This window comes from Poeciliopsis prolifica, unplaced genomic scaffold (genome assembly GCF_027474105.1).
Source record: "Poeciliopsis prolifica strain line A6 unplaced genomic scaffold, Auburn_PproV2 SCAFFOLD028, whole genome shotgun sequence".
Classification (NCBI taxonomy): Eukaryota; Metazoa; Chordata; class Actinopteri; order Cyprinodontiformes; family Poeciliidae; genus Poeciliopsis; species Poeciliopsis prolifica.
The window spans coordinates 5,821,063-5,845,853 of NW_026562403.1; the positions used below are offsets into that span (position 1 = coordinate 5,821,063).

The following is a 24,791-nucleotide window of genomic DNA, read 5'->3' on the forward strand; positions in this document are numbered from 1 at the left end:
TCCTTTGAAAATAAATAGTCACACATGGATCAGAGAAGTAGCCAAAAGGCAAATGGCATCTCTGGAGGAGCTGCAAAGATCCCTGCCTCAGGTGGGAGAATCTGTTGACAGGACAACAGTTAGTCCAGTATTACACAAACCAGGCCTTGATGTAAAAGTGACAAGAGGAAAGTTCCAAGAAATCTCATTTACCTCAGGAAACAAGAAGACCAGAGTGATCAGATGACACAAACAGCTTCTCCAGCCCCAGTAAAAATACAACCAGTGGTTATAAATGAAAAGGTATGACTGGCACAAATATGTACACAACCGATTTTCAGGAATATATGAAATACTCTTAAGAATTTTGTCTTTAATAATAAAATCTGCTTCCTTAGTTCATTGTTTGAAGCTTATTGTCACTAAAATAAACACAATTTGAGACTATTAGCGCCTCCAGGCTTGATAATTGAAATAGATGTGCCATGTTACACGCGAACACAAACATATTAGGGTTACACCGTAAGTACTTTGCGCTGCAAAGACAATTTTAAAAATTATATAGATTATCAAGTATTCTTAATTGAATTTAATTCATTTAGGCACGTCTTTGAGCTTTTTTGGAGGTTTTTGGACATTTAAGTAGGAACTAGGAACGTTTCTCGTGCCATGACGCTGAATTGACAGACGGACAAACTTCCGGACGTTTCCTGTAACTCAGCCGTTGTAAACAACTTGTGTTTCCGAAATGAATCGCAGCATGTCGTCTGTCCGAGTTACTCGGGAGAAAAAAACGGAGAAAAAGAAACGCAGACGGTCTTCGTCTTCTTCCTCCTCCTCCTCCTCCAGCAGGAGCAGGTCGGCTAAGAAAATTTCTTCCACGAAGAAGAAGTTGACAGGTTGGGACTGCTTTGTTCACTAGAAACCTACCAGAGCGGCTTATGAAGCATCTTGAACATGTGTTTGTCTTCAGATGGGAAAGAGCAACCAAAGAGGCGGAGGACGCGATCCTCATCTTCATCATCCACTTCCTCCTCCTCTTCCTCCTCCTCCTCTTCATCCTCCTCGAGTGACGAGAGGAGAAAGAGGAAGAAGAGCAAAGCCAAGAAGAAGAAACTGAAGAAGCAGAAGGCCAAGCTGAAGAAACAGAGGAAAAAGGAGAAAAAGAAGTTGAAGAAGAAGGAGAAGAAGCTGAAAATGGAGGTGGAGGCGATGCAGAGACCTCCAGAGAAACCTCCATCCTACCTGGAGGTGATGCAGCATGAAGAAGAGGAGGAGGTGGAGCTGGGGCCAGGTGAGACTTCACACTGTGGAGGGTAGAGAAATATTTGTACCTTTTACCTATTTGGGGAGATCAGTATGAACATTTCTGAACAAATAACACAATTTAAGACGGCGTTCTCAATCTGTTTGCTGTTTTCTGCCTGGCTTCACACTTTTCTCCAACCTGAGCTCCGTGGAGCTGAGTTTTTTGATCAGTTTAAACGTTTCTGGGTTTCCTCAGTCATGACCGACGAGCAGAAGGCCCGGCTCGCCACGAAGAGGCCTCTCACCAAGGAGGAGTATGAGGCCAGGCAGAGCGTGATCCGCAGGGTGGTGGACCCAGAAACAGGAAGAACCAGGTCTGACAAAAAATCAACTCTTACGCAACACTCGCAAGACAAAACGTTCCTGATTTTCAGATGTTTTATCTTCATCCATCTAGGTTGGTGAGAGGAGAAGGAGAGATCATTGAGGAGATAGTGACCCGAGAGAAACACAAAGACATCAACAAGGTAAACAGAATGTCATCAGTTTTAGGTGAAAGACACACAGTCGCTGTTAGCTGATGACAAAAAAATCTCTGCTTTGTTTCTTAGCAAGCTACAATGGGAGATGGGAATGCCTTCCAGAAAAAACTGGGAATGAACAGGTAGAAGAAGAACCTCCAGAAGAAAACACAGACTGTTTACTTGCTGCTCGTTTCTAAGTCATTCTGATTCTTTTGAATGTGTTGTAGAGATTTTCATTGTTTGGGTTTAGGTTGCAGGCAGTTTTCTTCATGTTATAAAAACCTGAAAGCATAATTTTATAAGTTCTAACTAATATGAAACACAACAAATCACATTCAAATATGTTACTGTACACCCATTTTACATACATATTTGTTTGATATAATGTATTTTGTTTTTTGGATTTGGACCATTTTCTCAATTTTTGTATTTGTTTTTTGTTTTGTTTTGTCAAAGGATCCTGAAACTTATATTTTTGAACTGTTCTGAGTCTCATGTATTCAAGTTTTCTGCCTTGGACATTTTTTGCTCAACCTTTTATCAAATCACCTTTTTTGAGGCCATTAAATTCTGCTCTGGGGATTATTTAGGATCTATTTTGGAAAATAAAGTTTGATTTTTTTCGAGGCATCATTCTTGAAGGCAAAAAATGTAAACTTGCAATTTCCTAAAAAATGTCTGGCAACTTGAAAGCAGAGCCTGCACACAGCGCAGACGCTGTAAAATAGCATGAAAAATGCCTTTTAAATGTAATAATTATTTTATGGTATATTGTGATTATATCAACACACAAACTTTTGCCTGTGTTGAGGTCAGTGTCATCCCAAAAGATTATCGTTATCCCACCTTATCCATATCCGTATTACTTGCTGGAAGATACTGGGACAGCAGTGTGACTCTTTAAAGGAAGTCCAGTTTAACATCAACATGGATTCGGTGGATTGTGAACATGCAGCCATTAACCCGACAAGATAGACACCTTCTGGAATCACATTTTAAAATTGTACTAAGAGTTGAACATGGTGGTGGTATCATCATGCCGAGGGTCTGCTTCACTGCCTCTGGTCCTGGTGTGTCTTATAAAGTTTAAGGAGCAATTAGGAAGGACGACTACTTCAAAATAATCGGAAGGATGATGCATCTGTCGGGCTCTGAGGAGGTGACCTTTATTGAAACTCCCTAAAACAGAAATATTTTCTGTGGTTCAGCACAATACCTGGAATGGATGAAAATGAGTTACAACAGCCCAGAATGGATGAAATAATAACATCGAAGGAATAAAATAACCACTGGTCAAAAAGGATTGCTCTTTCACAGCTTACAGCTCAAAACAGTTCCAGAGTTTTTCCACATTACAAGTTGCTCCAATTCAATCAAGAGATAAAACTAGTTTGTTGCAAAAGACACAAGTTAGAAGAAGAAATTAGTCTGCACCGAGCGCGCTTCATTTGACACATTTCTGTCTGATATTTTAAATAGAAAAAAAGGCCACCATTTGTCAGTGCTTTATATGTTCTTTATACACTCTTCATAAAATCACAAGGGAATGAATAGCATCAAATAGAATCCTACAAGATATGTGACCTGTACAATTCTTACATTTGCCAGTTTATAAATAAAATATACAGTTTAACTGTTGGACTGAGCCAGGTCAAAGGTAAAGACAGATTTTCTAAAAATGAATAAATATGTCACATTAGGTAGTTTTAAGTGGTTCATCTTTAAGGATTGGTGTCCTGCATGATTTACATGTTCCGCTGATTCAACCAGAGATGATTTTTAATGAACAGTTGCCCATGGCGGAATAAGAAAAAGTGGCTCAAGTACCAGAGTAAACTACAGAACAGCATTTTATCCTGTGCCTGAGGCAGCCGTCTATGAAGCTAACAAACATGTCATTCATCTCAGATCAACTGTGTTGAACCAGGGGCACTTCTAAGAGATGCAGGACACTCACACAGCTGGACACCCTGAATTATCATCCACATGCTTTGGAAAAATAACGTCTTCATAGGTTTCAGCATGAACACCCTCCTTTCTGGGGCTAAAACCATCAGAACCATCAAAAAAGAAAAAAAAAAACAAGGGGGGGCAAGCAGGGTTCAGGTAGTCAGTCTGCCCACAGGTATAAAAACATCCCTGATCTCTGCAGCACTTCCCCGGTACATTGTCTTCATAATGGCATTTCATCAGAGAAAACAACACGGCTGATCTTACTCATCTCTAGGGAAGCTTGTCGGCTGTGTTGGATTATTTGTCACAAAAAGATCCAAATAAGAGGATTAAACTGGGCAATCGTTTCACTTTTCAGTATAATTTCAATCTAGATGAACCTGGATCGAATCACAGACGTTTCATTAAACTACACCGCACTCTGCTGTGCTGACTGCAAAAATAGATGCCTCTGTGCTTGAATGACCAAAATCACAACAAAAACCACCCAACTGTATCCCTAGAAAGAATCCCACCGTAACATTTGACACGTTTATCAGGCCAGAGCCACTTTATTGTGAGAAGTCTCCACACTGTAAAATGTGCAACCTGTGCATTTCTGGCAGCGTGTTCACCTGGTGTGGGAAACCGTCTGCAGGTTGACGTCTGTAAAATATGTGCCGGGTGGAGGTCAGGGGGGGTTGACTGATTGTCAGTGCACTGTGATGTCTGTTTGATCCAGTGGTGCTTTAGAGCAGTATTGCAAACTTTCCCTTACATTTGAGTCAACATTGGTCCACTGCACTCTGCTCTGAACCTGCCTGTTACACTGAGCCCCACACTTATTGCAGCCCCTGGTAGAGAGGCGTAACGCTTTAATATTATCACCCCAATCTAACCTTTCATTTGAACACGTTCATTCATCGATGATGGAAAAAAAAATCCTATCTTGAGAAATATTGATGTTTATACACTCATTGGTATTCAGCAAGCGAAGCAAAAGGAAGTTGTATTTTAACAAACAGAACAGAACCGCTCATAACGTTTTAGCAGATCACTGCATACTAAGAGTTTGGATGAGGGTTTTCCTGGCAGAGATGTGGGCAATATTCAGATTCTTTGATGAATGGGATGTTCTCTTGTTTTTCCCATTCTGTAAAGCAGATAAAGGAATTAGGCCTCAGTGTGAGATCTCCAACAACCCTGATCATCTCACAAACTACCATTACCAATTTCATTAGGAATTGTTATAGGTGCAAATAGTTGAAGGGGCAATAAATCAATTTTATTGATTAGTAGAATTTTTGGATTTTGACAATTTAATTTGAGGAAAATCTGGATTTTTCTTCCCCCCCCACCAATAAACTCCTTGGGTTTTGATAGCTGGAATGATGTCAGCCCAAAGAAAGCTACCATCTGGTTTGACTGGCGTGTTTTACAGCTCCTAATTATTGGGACTTTTTAATTCAGGTTAACTCACAGAACAGATGGTTGAAATAAACGGCAGTTTTGAAAATACTTCTTGTCATTTGTAAATGAAAAAGTGAGAAAAAAAAAGATTCAAAATTGGAAATTGAATTTGGAGTGAAAAGAATCTGACGTTTTGTTTTTAAATAAACATTACTTAACATGAGATCTTCCCCAGCCCTGATAAAACACTGAATAAATGCACTAAAAGTACAGGTTGGAATTTTCTCATTTTTCAAGTGTCAAATTTTACTTCTGCAAGAAACAAGTTTATTGTTATAAGTTTGGTTTCCTCCTTACACGTCTTTTCCAAAGGCGCCAATAAGTGTGGAGATAAATCAAGAAGGACAAGTAATTATATTTCAAATAAAAAAAAGGCATGAAAATGTACTAAACTTTAGAAATAAATATCAAACATCATAGAGCAGGTCTCGGCTCCGCATTTCTAGTTTCCACAACGTATCGTACAGAATTTACATCTGGAGCTCTGTCTTCCTCTAACGGTGCATCAGAGAACAGAGAGGGAGTCGGCAACGCAGGGAGGGACATTTAAGAGCACATTCAATGCTTCATTTACAGCTCAGTAAAAACCAGGGAGGGAGAAAAACAGCAGAAATCCAAAATGGCCAAACATGGCTAATATCAAACATCCCATGTATGACACAAGATATCAGTTCTGATCCAACCCTGGCGATCTGCAAGGTGAAATAATAAAAATACAATACTGTGCTGCTGAAACTCAATTTTGAAGAACTAAAATACATAGCAAAAACTTCACCTCAAAACACCTTTTTGTTCACAAAAAAAAAAAAAATCAATGTATTTTAACATGGCTATATTAGTAAATAGCACTGATTATCAATCATGTCACCCTCATTGGAAAGAAGACACTTTAAACTGGTCTTCAGTGGACCAGATACCAGATCTGCACTGTGATGTAACAACTATGTACAGGCCTCATTCAGGCGCTTAACAACATACTTACATAATTTATTCCATGTTTCTATACACAGAAGACCTTTATGTGATCCTCTCTGCTCAGATACAGCATATTGTTCTACGCTGCTTATTTTGGCACCTTTGCTGTACAGTAGAGGTCAAACATCAGGTGCAGTAGAAATCCAGGGTTAATCATATTTAAAGGGTCAGTTCAGAGTTTGCTCTGCAGGATTCTTTGAGTTGTGGTGTGAGGAAAACTGGAGTGTACAACGTTTTAGTCTGGGCTGTTCCAGGCGTTTGCTTAAATAATTTCTGTTTGGCTAAGATTCATTTTCATTAATTCTTGGTAAATAAGTAACACTTCTTTATGAAAGCGCTCAGTCCAGTGTTAATCAGAATAAAAGGGCTGATGCTTAAAATGTGCAGCACAGAAAGTGAGTCTCTCGCCGTTTCTGTGCTTGCTTTGGCCGCGTCTGTCAGCTACAGAGCAGAATCAGAGTAACTCCCTTATGGCGTGGAGGTGCTTCATTGTGTGTAGTCAAGTATAACAGCCTACAGAAGGAGTGCTTATATTCATGACCAAAAAATATTCACTCAACTGAAGAAACCATTTAAATTAATTTATGTTTGTGTAACATGTCGCTTCAGGAGGATTTGCCTGCTTTAAAACAATAACAACAAAACTCCCACAGTCTCCACTAAAATCATTTCAGTGGTCAGCATCACCAGATGCCCCCTCGGTGGCGTTTCACCCACTTGGTTCAAACCCGCAGCGTTTCTGTCTCTGCGCTCGTCCTCCCAGCGCCTGTACTCTCATTTGGGGTTGAACGGGAACGGCTCCAGCTTGGTGCTGCCGCTGCGGCCCCAGCAGCTCGCCGTGATGCTCATGCTGCGCTGCGTGGCCGCCGGGCCGTGGCTGTGGGTCCGCTCCAGCCGCTCCCGCTCCAGCCGCTCGCTGTCCGACTGGCTCTGCGTGCGCTCGGGCCGGTTGTGGAAGTTGCCCGTCGGGGAGCTGGGGGCCGGCTGGGAGGAGATGGTGCGCAGCAGGTGGTTCCTTTTCCTCAGGAAGTCGCTGTTGGCGCCCAGGCCGAAGCTTCCCTTACGCAGGACCATGCGCGCGCTGCTGGACTTGGCGGGCCGAGAGCGGTGGTTGTACTCCAGCTGGGACAGGTGGGCTGCGTAGCCCTCTGTGATGAACTGAAGAGGAGAGAAAGATTTGAGCTGCAGGAAAAGTTAACTGAATAAATCTGGCTTTTTAATTTGAACTTTTGCGACTTTTTATGCAATGTTAGAAATACAGTAAAAGATGTAAAAGAACAAATAATTCAACGGCTTTTTTAAAATAAGAAAATCAACATTTCATTGTCTAAAATGCAATAATAAAGTATTTCTTTAGTGTGGGACTGAATGATGACTGGATGGCAAAAGGTGCTAAACGGGAGATGATTATTTTTATATTATTATAGAAATTGAACCAGGTGATGGTAAAACTACACCACCTGAGGAGATTTGGAAAGAGCATACTTGCAGACAAAGGTTTTGCTTTTACCCTAAATGTAAATGTTTATATATTATTTGTTCAGTTTTGGCTTAATTACTGCTTTTAGTGAGTTGTTCTTTTAGGAAACTTTTTTTTTTGAGTCTGATACAGTAGGTAAAGATTCATCAATCTCTACATTAGTAGAGACTGATTAGAAAATAATCAGTTATTTCAACAACTGATTAATCACATTTAATCCAATTAATTGCTTCAGCCCTAATTGGTTGCAGGAGGTGTCTGTTTCAAGAGCCTCTGAGCGGTACCTGGCACTGGTTCTGCATCTTCTTCGAGGGTCTGCCGACGATGTAGATCTGAGAAGGAGGGATGCCGATGGAGGTGTAGACAGAGATGTCTTTGGTTGATCCATATCCAGCAAAGATCTTCATGTTAGACTGAAATCAGCCCACAGGGAGGAGAGAAATTATTTCCTTTGTAAATAAAAAAAAAACATAGTCTGAAGGTCCTCAACACATTTGTCTGCACCTGTTGATAACCTGAAGTACGTTCGCTTACCTCTGTCAGTGTTTTGAGGAAGTTGGCCTTGTGCCTGAGCGGGTCGTGGACTAATCCGTCGCAGAAGGAGACGATGCCATGGGGGAAGTTGTGCTGAGACAGCCAGGCCACCACCCGCTGCTTCTGCATGTCTGGACGCCCCGTCACGTAGATGATCAGATAACCTAAATCCTGCCAGTGTCTGTGACGCGGTGAAGCAGCAGAGGACACAAAAGGATGTTTTTTTGTTTTGTTTTTATTTAAGTGATATCTTGGAGCTACAGAAAGGTCGACGGGATGACTCGGATACCTGACGACGTCCACTGCTCCTGCCCTGACCTTGGGATCGCTACCCATGATTGAGACGCTGGCGGCGAACGACCCGTCGATGCTGAACACCACGAACTCTGTGCCACGTGGAACAACAGTCAGGTAGCTGTCTGCAAACGTGTGGTCGCCTCTGGGGAGGAAAAGCCAGAAGAGAATAAAAACTAAACCAAAGGACAGGATTATATCTAAAGATTCACAACAACAAGATGCACAGAAGGCAGGAATATTTCAATAAATCATGACACAGAGTCAGTTTGGTGTTTAAGGGCTGAGAAGATGAAGTCACCTGACAACCATTTTTACAGGGAAGACTCCGATGCCCAGTCGCTTCTCCTCTGGGACGTTAAACGACACGCGGCCACTGCTTTGAGTCACTTGTGTGCTGAAGTACACCCACTCTCCTGACGGAGGCTGGGTCATGATGTGAAGGTCGACCTGTGCAAGAATTCAAGACTCAAACATGATGTTTGGAAACTAAAAGGTTTCAGACAGCCGGCTCTCTGCTGCCATGCATGCATGATTACCTTCTCCCCAGCTAGAGTCACCATGTCCAGAGGGCCGTACATGAAACGACCTGCGATGACCTGCTGGCTGTCTTCAGGGAACACGGCGTCGTTCACTCGGTGGTTGGCAGTCACGTTCTGCCATTGGAGTTAAAATAAACCAAGTTAGAGAGTGTTTTTTTTTTTTTTTTTTTTTTAAAAACAAGGATAAAAAGAATGTCTTTTTTTTTTTTTTTTTTTAGAAATTTACAAAGAAAAGTCAAAGTCAAGTGACCTACAGCTGCATGCAAAATGTACACTTTCAGTGCTAAATTCAATGTATTTTCTTGGTATTTTCAGTAAATACTGTGAATTTTTCTGGGGTGGAGTTTGAGGAATGTGAATATTTTTTCCTACATCTGAATCCAAGATTGTGATAATGAACTGAAAGCACTCCTCTGCAGCAGATGAATGTTCCTAAGCTGTCTCAAACTGGCCTGTTTTCTTGATTTCACACCCACCCGGATTTTGACGTGAGTCCTTTTCCGGAGCCACTTCTCCCGAGGCTTAGAGGGGGTAAACTCCGACACTTCCTTCCCATCCAGCTCCAGAATGCTGGAGTTTTCATGCCTCATGACCTAAGAGCAGAGATTTAATCGGTTCATCCCTGAAAACAGTAGCTTTTCGTTAAACAACAGGGTAAAAAAAAATATGGTTGGGGCAACTCACCTGCCTCAGGAGGAAAGATACAACATCTGTGGATTCCCAGTAAGATGCGTGGAAGAGGTGCGGCAAAGCCACTGTGGGAAAGGCAGTCAGAGCATCGGGGCAGTACAGAGCAAAGTCCAGGCGCTTTGTGCCCCACCAGCGTGCTGCAACTGCAAATGGGAACGAGTTGAATAGAGTGCAGGTCCACAAGATGAAACTCTAGCAGAACGTGCCGGCATAGGAAGGTGCACCACCGTTAAAACCCACAAGACAAACTTCCCAAAAAAATAAATTAATTAATTGATTTAAAAAAAATCTGCTTCACTTCTTCAGCTGCAGGTGAGAAAGAAAGGTGTTTGTGATTATTGCAGTAAGAAATCATGCGCTGCATCAAAACGGAAAGAGACGGTTAGAACTGATGAGTAATTTCATGACCAGCTCCAAGAGTTTAATCATGTTAGTGACGGCTGTTATACCGAAGTGCAAAATTAAGATCTCAACATTGTTCCCACTGAGTGAAAGTGCTTGTTGCTGTGTCCTTGAGAAGCCCATTTAGAAAGAATCCCAGGAGAAAGGAAACCAAAAAATAAAAGGCTTTCTGCAGGAGCAGAATGAAGCTTTTGGATAATTGCTATGATTTTCCCAACTTTAGAAAAAAATACCTTCATCAACTTCAGCTTGGGAGTCCAGGGACACCAGGTCACCTATAGCACAGTCCAGCCTGTCTGATTGGATGCTGTCGTACTGGTAGATGGAACTTAGACTTTCGCCTGAGTCTGACTCAACATCCGTGTGAAAACTCAAGTCTTCATCAGTCAGGTCACCATCGGCCTTTTTATAGGACTTCAGAGGATTTTTTATGGAGAATAAGTTTTGGGATGTTAGGGCAAGTTGGGAGAACAGACTGAGCTTATTGGATTGGCTAATCTGCTCTGATTTAGCTACACAGGGGAAAAAAAAAACAACAGAAAACCATGTGATAAAATGGATGCATATATATATATATATATATATATATATATATATATATATATATATATATATATATATATATATATATATATATATATATATATATATATATATATATATATATAAAACAGAAAAAACAGTTTAAAGCGTGACAAAGAGATGCATTCAGTAGAAAGAGGCTCAATTTCTAAGCAGCTGTTAATAAAAGTTAAAGCTTCATGGCAAATTAATGCTGTTGTGGCAAAATTAGCTCTTTTAAATTGTTCAAAATGTGCACCAAACTCATCTTAGGTTATAATGTGAGACAAAAAAAGGTAAAAAGATTAACAGGTAAATAGGAGTGAACTTTGGTTAACAATAATACAAAGAGAAAACAGAATGCTGATTGTCTCAGCACACACTGCAGTAGGAGGTGGAAATGGCTTAGGGAGGGAGATTGGTGTCCACATGCACTGAAACATTAGATAAATGCAGTACTTGGTCATTGCATTTACATTTAGACAGTGGATAAAACTAAGACAGACAGTGAAAAGTGGCACAAAGCTTGCTCTTCTGGAGGACTCTGATCTTACTGGCTCTTTGTCAGAGAATATAGGGGAAACGGTTCAATAACTGTCTTACCAGATGAGTCAGAAAGAAGTGCAGGATTTATGTTTACAGTTCCTTGCAAAATGTAAAATTACCCTGTAAACATTTTGTCCCGTTACAACACAAACATTGTGTCTAATTGGGATTATGTGTGACAGACCATAAAAAAAAGTAGTGCAAAGTTGCAAAGACGAGTTTGTTGGTTTGGATGGAGGGTACCAGGGAACAATCGCTGTTCAGTCTGGCTCTTCATTCTCAATTATTCATTTAACAAATGGTGCAGAAAATAATGAAAATATTCCTGACAACATGGAGAATTTTGTTGTTTTAAAACATCATTAAATGAAATTCATTGTGACATGCGCTGAATCCGCACCTCCACTTTATGTTATTTAAAATTCTGAACTACTTTGTTTCTATTGCATAAAATCCCAGCAAGACACAGCAAAGTTTGTGTTTGGAAGGAGAACAAGATGTGAGAAAATTCAAAAAGTACAAATACTTTTGCAAGAAGCTGCATCTGACCAACTAAGTTAGCTCCAGATGGAGTGTAGGGTGTGTGTAGAGTCAGAGTACCAGGGTTGAGAGGAGGAGGATGTAGGAGAGCTGGAAGGAGAAACTAGTTGTCCAGAAATAGAGAAAAGTTGGCCTGAGAGCGAGAGAGAAGGGGTGGAACTAACTGGAGTCGTGTTTGTGTGAGTGGAAGAAAGAGAGAGAAAGAGAGACTGGTGGATGTTCAGAACACTTACTGTTGGCTATGTTGGTGGCAGTGAAACTGTCTGCCATTCCTGAGACCTGGCTGGCAATGCTGATCTCACTGGCCCTCCGCTGGCCCCTGGAGAAGGGGCCCATTATGGGGGATGAGGGGTACGAACTGTCCATGAAGACACCACCATGAGACTGAACAACATCCGCTATTGAGCCCAAACAAGGAGATCCCATTAGACAGAGACACAGGTAAGGTGGGTAACCTCACAGTGATGGGGAAGGAGGCAAAACATGTGACTGCTGGGGGAAATGTGGAACCACAAGGAACCCGCATGCTGGCCGGGGTTCTCCAGCTGACTCACATGTGAATACACAGACAGTAAAATGCCTACATATGTTACAATTAATGTCAGGGTGTAAGATTGTCCGCTAGGAAAGATTTAGATTAAACATTTAGTGAATGACTTGATAAATTATGCTGAGATTTTTATGAAACTAAGACAACCCGTATCACCAATAGAAAACACAAGATAGCATATTAAAGATGTAGATACAGAGCTTCATGTTGAGCAAACACAGCACCACAAGCAGCACAGCGAGCATGATCGACTGTCGTGAAAGTCGACAAATAAATCAACCTCTAAACACAAAAAAACATTAAGAAACTCCAAATCACAGAGCTTGGCTTTAACAGCACAACACAAACGCTTACACCCTCCAAACACACCACAGCAGACGCTCTGTAGACAAACATGAATGAGTGTTTCCATGGCTTGATGCAACCACTTATAGGGAGTTTTGTTTGAAATAAAGAGAAACTCATTTCAAGCTACATGACCTGTACACAGTTAACATATTATTTCAGAGCTTTTGAAGATTCCCTTCATGTAGGAGAGTTAGGGAAACCGGTGCAACCAGGTAGTCCAGGGCCCTGTTAACGACGAGATCATTAATGTTTCATTAATCATGTGACGCAACGCATGCTATGATTGTGGCATAAGTGGTGACGATAGTCTCTCAGTGGTTGGATGTTGGGCTAACCTGAGACCGAGTCGGGCTTGACGTTTTTGACTGCAGCACTAATACGTGGCTTAATGTTTACTTCTTCTGACCTCGTTCTAACTTTCCCCAAAAGCATTTGGCTTCTCCAGGGGGCCAGTAGAAAAAAATTAGTCAAGTTAAAAGGAGTCCATTTTGAAGCAGGGGAGTCTTTTTCTGTCAGCAGCCTCTGAATCCACAATAATGTTTAATTTAGTTCAATGGTCTTTGAGCATCTTCCAGTTTAGGATGGGCTAGAACCTTGATGGATCCTGATGCTACAAATAATTTCTTTGAACCTGAGGGCCACAGTAAGAACAATAATCCCAAACACACATCAAAACTGACTTTACTCACTTTAAAAGGGGAGGGTTATGTAAAAACGACTTTTTTGTAACAGAAACTCAATTTCAAGTCGCCAAATTGTGAAGTCAAGTTTGATATATATGGTATTTTTATAAACCCAAGGTAATGTAGTTACTTTGGGTTGTTGTAATAATAATGGCAAGATGGCTATAAAATAGTATTTTATAGCCATTTGATTGTGCTATAAAATGGCACTATAAATCACACCCCTTTTACCATCTGGCATGGCTTTGGCAAAATGAAAAAAGTATTAGTATTAAACTGTTAAGAAGAAGATGTTAAACTATGCTAGGATGTAAACAACAGTTGTTCAGTTGCTGGGAGAAAGATCCAGTGTCATTTCTCTTCTGTGTGCACTTATGATGCAGAAGCCTGTCACAATAAGAGCTCCCCGTTTCTTCAACACTGAAACCAATCAGTCAAAATGACCTCTACCCATTTAGGTAAATGCCTGAATTTAGGTAAATTCAGGCAGATATCCAGGCAATTTCTCATTTAAACAAATAGTGTGCTGAGAAAAAACTTAACTACATTTTTGTTTCCGTGTATGTATATATTCAGAATTTTAAAATCCATATTAAATTTAAACCTGTGCACCCAGTAAATGTTTTAAAACTCACTGAAAATGTTGCATGCTCATTCCAGTTTGGAAAAAAAAACAATTGTTAAAGTGTGAGCAGTTACATGAGTCATATCTCATACTCTTGCGACAACAACAATGGAAACATTCAGACGATATCTGAAGCAGACGCAAAATCAAACAGGATTTCAAAGCACATGACAGAAAGACGAAGATGTGAAAAGAGCAAAGCACAAATGCAGGGAGTGAATGAGAGAGGGTGGAGAAAGATGGAGGTGAACAGGAGAGGCTACACACACTCCAAGGTGGCGGGTGTGGCTTTCAGGGAGTTCTCCTGCCAGTTTAGCACAGGAACAGGAATGCAGGTCTCACTGATGGTCTCCTGACAGCGAAAGGACAGGGGGGGCCCGCTATCGAGTAGCAGCTGAGCGTTGCTCTGGACTGTCTCCACTACAGAGGGAGGTGGAGGAGCAGGAGGAAGGGCAGAGGTCAGGGGTGGTGTTAGGAGGGCCGGGTGTGCAGATATGGGAACAGGAGACCGAGAGAGGAGGAAGGAAAGGAGACAGGGAAGACACAAAAACATATGAAGCAAGAACAACTGGACATAAAACAAAAGGCAAGCCCTTAGTGGACCTCACTTCTACACTGCAACTGTTTCACAGCTTGAATGGTCATAATAACCAGTTTTACAACCACACATAAAAAACAAGAAGCTAGATAATGCCAATAATGACTGATAGATAGATACTGATGAAGGTATTACTGCAGCTTATTTTCGCCCAGACATTTGTTTTGCTACAGCCTCATTCCAAAAGTGATTAAATATCAAATATCAGCTGCTAAAAATATTGTAAACACAAGACTTCATAGTTACAAAGTAAAAAAAAAAAGTTTTTCAGCAAATTTTATAAAAATGAAAATTAAAAAATACCTGCACAAGGTTTTACTGCATTCCTCATGACCTTCATGACAAACTGCCTTCACTGATTATGCTTTCATTGAGATTAAGAAGATGGCAGCCAAAACTAGAAGAAACATCTTCAGAGTTGTAATGATCTCATCTTACAATACTCAGGTAATAAAGGGGTGTCTTCAGGGGATCTCTGTGAATATCCTCCAGTGGCTCAGCCAGGACTCAGACTTACAGTAAATCTAATTTAATATGTCTGGAAATAATTTAAATGGCCATCTCCCGACGCTGCTCATCCAGCCTGACAGAGATTGAGAAGATCTGAAGAAATAATGGGCAAAAGTACAAAAAGCTATATCTGAAATCTGATATACACAATTTTTGAGGAGTTATTTTATAAATTTGCAAAAATTGCCATTTTTAAACAAATATTTTGGAGTAAGGCTGTAAGATAAGAAATGTGGAGAGCAGTGAATACTTTCTGATCACTAAGCTCTGGATTTTAGAAATTTTGAAACTTAAGTTTGAGGATAAACACTTCTTTTAGTAACTAGTTGGTTCATTTAAACTAAACATCTACAGCGAAATAGGACTGCTTGTGGTTCTAAGGGTTACTTTATTAAAATGAACGTCCAAAATAGAAATCAAAATCAGGACTATGACCACATTTAGATGAATAACCTGCTTCACAGAAGACAAAAGGAGAAAAATGAAGCATTTTTCTCAGGGACAGTGTACTATGTGAGTGGATGTTGTGCTGCTAAGACGTGTGCTGTGTGCGACGAACAGGACAGCTGCTTACAATCAAAATGTCTCCTTCAAAGGGAGAAATTCAAATAAATCTACTGTATAAAATTCTGCAGTTGTGCTTGTGATGAACCCGACAGGTCTCAATTGTTTCACTTGACAGTTTTAGCCTCCATTCATCACTCCTGCAAGGGACTCACCCAGCAAGGCCGAGTTTCCGTCTCCAAGGGGGAAGCGTTGGTAACGGGGAACGCTAAAAGGAGGGAGGAGGTGAAATTTCCGCTCCAGCAGAGGCTCCAGGCGGGAGGCAGAGGGATCAGCTGGGTGGAACAAGTTATAGACCTGCTGACAGGCCGGCCTCAGCTGGGCCACTAGAGGGGGAAATCCAACCAAAGACATGGGAGGGAAGAGCAGATGAAACCAGACGGGAAGAAAAATTAAAAAGCTGTCCACCAGAGGCATCTTTAATATTAATTTTTATGCCCATGCACATTATTCACTTAAAACTATTACACTCCTCTTAATGAAGAAGCTCACCATCCAGCATAGGGATCACAGTCTTCCTCAGGGCCAGCACCAAGCCCAGCGGAGAACCAAACAGGAAAAAGTCTGACACCTCAAAGTCAAACTTCCCCAGGGAGCATCCGTCCAGCATGGTGCTGCTGCTCGACCTGCGGGACACTGCGTCGCTCTTAAGGACGCTGGAGTGCAAGCTGGAAAAACAAATGAACACAGCTGTTAGTCATTCAGGCACTTGCTGCAACGTTCAAATGCCTTGAATTACTTTCACTTTTTGTCACGTCACTGCCATAAATCTTAGGTCAACACAAAATAAATGCACGATGTGAAGTGGAAGAAAATTATACTTTCTTTTTAACATATAAAAACATCTGAAAGTGTGGAGTGGATTTGTATCAGACTCTAAATATTTCCTGTGTATTTCTTTTGTCTCCTGAGACACTTGCCTCTGAGGTTTGATGAAAAAAAAACATTAGCTAACAAACAGCATCATGAAGACAAAGAAACAAAGTATCCTGTATCCAATTCAGGGCAAACCAAGAAGAAAACCACTTGGAAGCAGATGAATGCTTGAGATCAACATTCCAGCAGGCAACAATAAACTTTCAGTTCGAGCTATAATGGTTATGCTTTGACTAGAATGACTTAGTCAAAGTCCAGAACTAAGTCCAATTGAAAATCTGCGGGAAGACTTTAACAACTTAACAACTGACACTCAAAGATGATCTATGTTGTGTCTGAGTTATTCAGATGTGGAAAGTTGTTAAAAGGACAACATCTGAATGAGTGGCAGCTAGTATTTTCTGCTAGTAAAATCCTGGTAAAATAGGCAAAAGTTTGTGTTTGTAAGGTGGAAAAAATACTAAAATGTTCTAGGTTGTAAAAAGAGTTGAAAAAGCACGCTACTATCACAGCATGTTCAGCAAACCTGGCATTAAGTAAGAACTGAAATGTGTCAGAAGAAACTGGTTCCTCAGGTAAGTGTCACTCACCTGGACAGAAAAGCTTGGTGTTGTTTAATTGTGTCCAGTTCATAGGTGGACGAGTCGCTTCTCTTACGCGGCAGTTGCCTCTTGGTGTCATCGCCTGAACTGACACGAGGAATATCGATGTTACTGCGACTCAGGTGGCGGCTGCTCTCCAGTGTTGGGGACGATGACCCATGTCCGCTGTTGACGATGATGCCGGGAGAGAGAAGGTCCTGGTCCTACATGAGGAGGATTAATCACGACAGAAAGAAAACCTCAACAACTTGCAGATGATAAATATGTCCATAAATGGAGCAGTTAATAAAAAATGTGTTTGATGTGCCTTTAGGAAGTGATCGTCTCCCACCTGCACGCTGATGACGCTGCCTCTGCGGCTGCTGTTCTGGCTCTCATTTACCGTGGGGGTGCTGTTACACAGAGCATCAAACCCCAGTATTCCTCCCACACAGTCCCCAATGAGGCAAACCTGCACAGGTCAAACATCAGACAGAAGGTTCACGTAATATCAAAAAGCAGCAATTATATATTGTGCTGTCTAAAAGTCTTGAGTCATTACATTTTAAAAAAAATGTTCATCTCAGTAATCTTTTAAAGCGGCCTTGATCAATGGACATTAAATGTTTCTGAAGGTTAATCAAGGAATATCTTTGGTCTTTGGCTGCTTTGTGAGTATTTTCTGGTTCAATATCTGATTACTGATTAACTGAAGGATGAGCCAGATTTGTATCTTCTTTTTGGAGACAACTTTCAGATGTCCTTTATCTGCAAAAGTTTTTTGGATGCTTGATGCTTCTTCTTTTATTCTTCTCTTGCATTTATTTTTAAAGCACATGCAGCACAAAAGGATGTGCTGTTCATGTACACTGACTGGATTCAACTAGAGAACTCTAAAAAGTCTGCAAAACTACAAAGCAAGACCAAAAAGCAGAAGCTGCTATGTAACAGTTCAAGACAAAGTCTTGCATAATAGTAGAAGTAGAACTAAAATTAACACATTATTTTCAATTCCTTCAAAAACAAAATAGCTGCAAAAGGTTGGGTGCGTTTGTATTTTCTCCCCTTTACTCTGATACCTCTAAACTTAATGACATGCTCTCAGAACTCACCTAATTTGTAAATAAAGTCCAACTGTGTAAAATTTAATCTTAATATAAAACCATCTGCTCTGTGAAGACCTCAGAGGTTCATTAGAGAACAAACAGCATCATAAAGACTAACACAGCAGATAGTTCAGGGATAAAGTGGCTTCAAAAGACTTGGACCGTGTAAAAAGTTCCCAATTGAGAATCCGTAGAAGTTTGAATTGTTGTTCAGATGCTTACAATCAGATCTGACTAAGATTGTTCCAATTAGTAAAGAAAAGTTGGCAAGGATTTCACTTTCTAGACGTGCAAAGCTGGTAGAGTGTGTCATAGTCTAAAGCACTTGCAGCGGTAATTACAGCAAAAGGTTGAATAAGGGGAAGTGAATACAAAATTTACATGTTAGGTTCAGATCTGTTTTCTTTACTTGTAGACTTTCTAATCCACTCAACAGTAATGTACCACTTTCTATTCGTCTACCACATTGCAATAAAACATGCTAAATGTTTGTGGTTGTAAAGGGTGAAGAGTCTATGAATAACTTTACCATCAAAACTATCAATAAGAACCTGATGACCGGTTCTGAACACCATCTGACCTGGCCAGAGAAGGTTGCTCCATCCTGAGACTTCATAAAGTCAGAATACACCTGGTTGGCGCGAACAATGACAGTGGCCACGGCGTCCTGGTACTGTGGAGACGAGGTGGCCAGCAGAGGCAGAGCTGCGAGCGGGATGTGGTCCTGGCTGCTGGACAGATATCCCTCATCGTAGCTGTAAGGGCTCAGGCTGAAAAAGAGGAAGGAGTAGCCTAAGTAAATAAACCGAGGAAGAGGAGAGGACCTGAGTCATAAGCTGAAAAACAGCCGTCGTAGCCAATGACAACAAACCCTCGGTCAAAACACTGCCTGGAGCCTGCAGATATAAACGTGTGCAAGTGTTTTCTCTTACTGAGAGACCAGAGAGAAGGCCTCGGCACAGATGGCGGGGCAGGGCACCAAGCGGATGGCGATGCGTCCGAGCGCGGCGGGGTAGTGAACACGCATGACTGTGTCAAACGCCGTGCTGATGGTGTTGACGTCGGCCTGCTTGCTGTTCTGGTCTCCTCCGCCCGTGTCCAGGATGTTCCCTCCGTGCAGAACCAGAATCAAGACGTGGATTTTGGAAGGCTGCAGACTCTGCTGAGGCGAGCTCTCCTAAGGGACGGCAGCATTGCAATGAAGGTGATGCATGGAGAATGTTTTGGTACTTTGCTTGGTTTATCATCACGACCAAAGACAGACGGTTTTCCCCTTGCTAAAAAAAAACGTCCCTCAGTTATTGTTGATGATATTCTTTGTCAGGCTTTCCAAACATGGACCACAGAGCAGACTTTTGTTCACAACCATAGAGGGGCAGAGGAACATGAGAGGGGGAGACAGAGCAGAGTCACCCTCCACCTGTATGACAACAATCATGCTTCTGGAGGATGTCACAATAAACTGCATGGAGTAATGTGTAGTTTTGTCTTGTGTGTCCGATCCAAAACTTCACATTGTCAAAGAACCACCATAAACGCACACTCAATGCCACAACTGCAAGTACAAGCGAGTTGAACAGAAGGTGTTGGTGTCAAGGGGAACACATGGATCGGGGTTTGGGCAATGGCGACGGAAAAGGGAGGGGCAGTCAGTACTGGGTGGGAGTGGGTGGGCCTTCTTGGGGGACTTACTCTTCCCCAAAGTGCTATGGGGCCAAAATGTTTACTTACTGACTGGTGCCTCGTTACCGTGATGGTGGGGATAGGAGAGCTATCGGCTTGGCCGCTAAGAGAGTCACGCATCTGAACACAAGAGGACAGAAAGGCTCAGGGACAAACGGCCTTTCTCTTATCCTCCAAGTGTCTCTTAAACCCAGCTGAGCTAAAGGTCATTGTTTCTATTTCATTTTGTTTTTAGGCTAAAAATGGACATTAGCAAGTTTGAGTTGTGGGAATTTGTATTTTTTTTCTTTGGTATTGTTATTCAGGAATAGAGCTGGGCCGTATGACTGAAAAAACCCCAACACATTTTACATCAGTCAATATTGATTAGTTTTAAATATCTCAACTGCTGTCAAACTGGTGATATGACATTTCCTGTTTTATTTGCAGTTTCCTCTCAAGCTGTTGTATTCATTTTATCCTTTCACGCCACTCTGTTGTTTTTTTTATTTTTAAGCGGTGAAACCTTAAACTGCTGCTGCGCAAATTACTTAACAGGTTGTTGCTAGGTAACCACAAGTTGTTGCTCGGTATCAAAACAGTGAGTGAGTCAGTTGATGCCACAAACGTTGCTTAGCTGGCTGTGACAGGTTGAGCAGCTAATTTCCACTGCCTACATCCCCCAGAATCCTGTGCGGTTCTGGATGGATGTTCCATGAAATTGTTGGAAATTCTATTAGAAATTTTCTATTAATATTGAAATCTGTCACATATATATTGTTATTCATTTATTGCCCAGCACTATTCAGGAATGCTTAATATTTGACAGGGCAGCATCAGAAGAAGCTGCATTAGTTTCTTAAACATTTCCACACTCACCTCATCCAGTCTGTCCTCGCTCGATGCTCTGTCATAATCGACGCTCATTTCCTTAAAGTTCTCTGAAAACACAGGTTTATACACACAGTTAAGTCCGAGAAGAGTTCCTGTTGGATCTGAAGCTTTGGTCAGTGCTGCTCTTCGTACCAGGATTTTCCTCCGTGTCCACAGTTTCAATCTTGTCCATGAAGTCGTTGGAGTTCCACTTGGCAATTTCTTTTGGAAAAACCTCCTCACCATCCGAGAGATCCTCTGAAGACACAAAAACAGAAAACAGAGTGGGATTAAACAATAATTAGCTGTGTCTCCATGAGGTGCTGTTTTTTTATTTTTATTTCCATTTCTCATTCAGTCACTGCTGTAGCTTTGGACATTTAGTGCCTGGCTTTTTCAGATTCAAAATGGAGCCACTTTGTACGGGACTTTTGTTTGATTTTTAATTTCCTAACATTTTTAAAAAGCTTGGCAACCAACAATTCAAAGAGATTTCTCATATTGCACTGCCAGTATACTAAAAAGACATAGTAACTCATATCTTCCTAAGGATGTTCATTTTGGGTTATATTGGTTGGTCAGAGTCACCCAACTCAAACAGGAATCAGAAATTAATTAGTGGAGGTAAAGTAAAATCAGGACTTTTCAGAAATGAAACAAAATAAATTCAATAATTTGACAGATTAAGGCATTTTTTGACTTTTATGATTTACTTCAGTTTTTCCCAGGTGCTATGCATTAAAATGCTGCCCTCCAATAACATACTCCAGCACTTGGATGTAAACAACTTCCATAGCATAAAACAAAATGCTCAGACAGAGTGGTGAAGAAAGATGAACATAAGAAGTAAAAAGTGGGTTGACTGTAATTTATATATGATCACAATATTTAACAATAACATAACGTCCATGAGGATGAACTGCTTTATTTATGGGTTAAAAAATGTAAATGTGGTTACACATAATGCCAGTGTTTATAAATTTGTTATTACCCCTCAAGTGCATCCCATTTCTTCAAGAAGTTTGACAAGTTTGTTAACTTTTTCTTATTATTTGTACTGAGTATGCAGAACAGTAAAAAAAAACAAAAAAAACAAGACAGAATAAACATCACTTTTAGCCACTTTATTTGAAGCACCACTCACAGTGAGGGTCATGAAGCGTATATAAGGACAAGCATTGTCAAGTGTGAAGTTGTAAATTTGGAGACTCTCTGATGTCAAGTATAAACATTTCCTTTTAAGAGGATATATAATCATTTCCCCCCCAATAAACTGCTATTCTTACAGCACATTCTTAAGGAAGCTGGAAGGTTTCAAATGGCCAAAAGTGTTATTAAATTACATTTATAATTTACTCTATGGGAACATTTCAGTAATGCGCTCCTTTTATAACATATTAAGTTTATAAAAGTGATTTCAAAGATGTTTGTGATGTCATCCTGTCCAGGATCAAACAACATTATGTTTGAGCAGAACACAGAAACTATTGTCATTTTTTACTGAACATATTTAACAAGTATTACGGCCAAGAATGCTAACTAAACGTGATTAATATCAGACGTTCTTGTGCGGAAATTTCTTTCATCATTCTGCACAATAAAAAAGGTTCCTTTCTCAAGTACGCCGCCCTCGACTCACCTTTTAAAATCTTACTTCTAGCAGCTTCTCTGACATTCTTGACATTTAAATAGCAAATGTTAATGAAAATTGCCTCTGCCAAACAACTGAAATTGGCTGCTGAATTTGAAACACAGAGATATTTCACAGCTTTTAGATTATCTGGACTACAACATTAGCTCCGTAACACTTGGACGGAGCTAATGTTTGTGAAATCAGGAATGAGTTGCAATGAATGCAGATTCTTTAAAGCAGCTTGTAATCTTTGATATTTTTACTCTGCTTGTGTCAATTCCAACAGCAGTAGTTTTAATGCTTTGGGTTTTTATTCTAAATACAGACATTTAAAATAGAGAAAATAGAGACCGGTGAATGAGTAAAAGATCCAGTTTCAACTTTAAATGACAGTATTTCTGTATGAATGTAGGAGCAAAAAATGATTGGGGCAGAACTGAGCTCCAGTACACAAAGCAAGGTCCACAAAGAAACAGATGACACTGGGTCCTGTCCTCAACCTGGCAGAAAAAGCTTTGGGATGAACTGAACATGATTCATAACTTTCTGTTTCAGTTTGGATCAAATATATGAGATGAAGCCTTAATTCTTCAAAATGGGGAAAGACAAAAAAAAGCATGCCATCCCTGCAAGACAAACGTGTTTCACAAGTAAGGAAATATTCGCTCACCTAAACTTCCAAATACACTACATTCAGAGCTGTGATAAAAAAGAATTATTCTTAAATAAGTGGAACTTTGCCAAATGAAGCTGGTGGAGCAACCAAGTCGCACAAAGCACAATGAGCAGGATGATAAGAGAAGTAAAATATCTCCAAAGCTTGTTTCTGGAGATCTGCAGCACAAAGTTGCATCTTGGGGGTCACCGAGTCTCCATAGCAACCATTTATTTTAGGACTTAAGCACATTTCTCCAAGAAGAAATAACTGCACATGCTGCTGCAAATGAGAAAACAGTCCCAATTATGCTATAACAGCTAGCATCACAGTTACCACTAACACTAATTGTTGTGAATTTATGACTGAAATGAATGTAGAGAGTAGTCTGAATATATTGTTTTGATTAAAAATAAAAAATAAAAACGTAAGTATTTGATATTAAACATATTTGCTGCATCACTTAATCAGTTACTGGATGCCGGAGAAAAGTCATTGTAGTTGTTGTTTCCCAGTCACAAGCAGAAACAAGTTGAAGTTAGAGTTAGGGCTGCAACCAATGATTATTTTAGTAATCGATAAATCCATCAATTATTATGACAATCAATTAATAATATTTAAAAATTCTGTAGACTTTCATTTAACCACTATTAAAACATTATTGAATTAGTTGATTATTTCATTAACTGATGAACAATGATGAATCTTTCCTGCCCTAGTTTGAATAAATGGAGATTATTGAGTTGGAAAAGTCAGAGTGAAAATAATAAAGCTGTTTCCCATTACATCATCAGGCCAACGATGGTTTCCAAATGGACGCTTACTGCTTGGATGTCTGTGTGCATTTAAAATAGCCGAGTGTTTTGTTGAACTGACATCCAAGTTGGAGATCAGGAGGAAAGATGTGGCCTCAAGTATCCAGCCACTTCTTCCTTCTGGGTTGCATGTTTGCAGCACCACACCCTCCTACTGCAGCTGCAGACCCATGCTGGGTATCTGGGAAGCTTAAAAACTGAGCTGCAGTTTAAGAAGCATGAAAGCAGGAAAAAAAAAAAGAAGCAGTTTAAAGAATGTTTAGCTGAAAATATAATTTACCATGGGCATCAAAGAATTCCTCGTCCGAGCTGTCGTCTGAATCGCGCGCTATGCTCTGCATCCTCCACTCTGAGATGCTGTGACGTGACGGACTCACTGTAAAACCACAAGAGGCAAAATGATCGCTGTTAATTGGGGACATGTGTTTTTTTTTTCAGCCTTTCTCTTTTCTTTCTTAACACATACAGAAATACACTTCAACAAAGCAATGTCGCACAAGCCCACACGCCCCAATCTCAGGCACAAACACAGTGTTACATAAACATGCTGAGAGCCTCTGTGGTGTGCTGCTGCCCTGCAGATGAGATGGGCTGCATGGTGGTCGGGGGTGATGCGAGAAAAGTGAGGCCCAGTGCAGGCGAAACACCCAAAACCAAGGGCGGTGAACACTAAGAGTCGGCCCTGTCTGTCACAAGCCTATAACCGACACCTCATGTATCATTAGAGCAGCGGAGGAGAGGGGGGCACAGCTGTGGCTGTCAGGACAGACAAAGCAGCAGCGAAGGGGGGGCTGGGGGGGGTTTGCGTCTGCCTCCTCAGATCTGTGATGTCAGCACTGCTGCTAAAAATAGCTCCATGGAGGACCACGGGTGGGGATGGCGGTGATGGGGCTCATAAACGAGGCATGCAGGAGTCAGGGAGGAAGACACAGCGAGTGCTACCTTAAAGAAGGGACGGCACATGGGTGTGTTAGGTCACGTGATCTGTGATGTCA

At 40.9% G+C, this 24,791-nt stretch overlaps 2 protein-coding genes across 9 annotated transcripts in view; one reads left to right on the forward strand and one right to left on the reverse strand.

Moving 5' to 3' along the window:
• Positions 1 to 654: 654 nt before the first annotated feature.
• arl6ip4 (ADP-ribosylation factor-like 6 interacting protein 4) lies at positions 655 to 2,379 on the forward strand. The gene is made up of 5 exons (XM_055049223.1): positions 655 to 878; positions 953 to 1,273; positions 1,484 to 1,601; positions 1,685 to 1,754; positions 1,839 to 2,379. Exons 1-5 carry the CDS (start codon positions 728 to 730, stop codon positions 1,893 to 1,895), a joined length of 717 nt encoding a protein of 238 aa, XP_054905198.1. The 5' UTR covers positions 655 to 727; the 3' UTR covers positions 1,896 to 2,379.
• Positions 2,380 to 2,895: 516 nt separating this feature from the next.
• LOC129372145 (membrane-associated phosphatidylinositol transfer protein 2-like) overlaps positions 2,896 to 24,791 on the reverse strand; it is a 52,116-nt gene continuing 30,220 nt past the window's right edge. For 3 of the 8 annotated variants that reach the window (XM_055049212.1, XM_055049213.1, XM_055049215.1), the window contains 21 exons: positions 24,077 to 24,172; positions 20,847 to 20,951; positions 20,700 to 20,761; positions 19,890 to 19,961; positions 19,091 to 19,335; positions 18,739 to 18,928; positions 17,405 to 17,524; positions 17,062 to 17,276; positions 16,088 to 16,263; positions 15,751 to 15,921; positions 14,191 to 14,343; positions 11,951 to 12,115; positions 10,304 to 10,582; positions 9,663 to 9,811; positions 9,455 to 9,571; positions 8,976 to 9,092; positions 8,738 to 8,886; positions 8,432 to 8,581; positions 8,143 to 8,323; positions 7,893 to 8,021; positions 2,896 to 7,286 (listed from right to left, as the gene is read on the reverse strand). In XM_055049212.1, coding sequence (XP_054905187.1) covers positions 6,903 to 7,286; positions 7,893 to 8,021; positions 8,143 to 8,323; positions 8,432 to 8,581; positions 8,738 to 8,886; positions 8,976 to 9,092; positions 9,455 to 9,571; positions 9,663 to 9,811; positions 10,304 to 10,582; positions 11,951 to 12,115; positions 14,191 to 14,343; positions 15,751 to 15,921; positions 16,088 to 16,263; positions 17,062 to 17,276; positions 17,405 to 17,524; positions 18,739 to 18,928; positions 19,091 to 19,335; positions 19,890 to 19,961; positions 20,700 to 20,761; positions 20,847 to 20,951; positions 24,077 to 24,172 — 3,425 coding nt within the window. In that variant the 3' untranslated portion in view covers positions 2,896 to 6,902. The remainder of the gene's footprint in view (positions 7,287 to 7,892; positions 8,022 to 8,142; positions 8,324 to 8,431; positions 8,582 to 8,737; positions 8,887 to 8,975; positions 9,093 to 9,454; positions 9,572 to 9,662; positions 9,812 to 10,303; positions 10,583 to 11,950; positions 12,116 to 14,190; positions 14,344 to 15,750; positions 15,922 to 16,087; positions 16,264 to 17,061; positions 17,277 to 17,404; positions 17,525 to 18,738; positions 18,929 to 19,090; positions 19,336 to 19,889; positions 19,962 to 20,699; positions 20,762 to 20,846; positions 20,952 to 24,076; positions 24,173 to 24,791) is intronic. The other 5 variants (XM_055049216.1, XM_055049217.1, XM_055049218.1 and 2 more) reach the window with 5 other exon arrangements.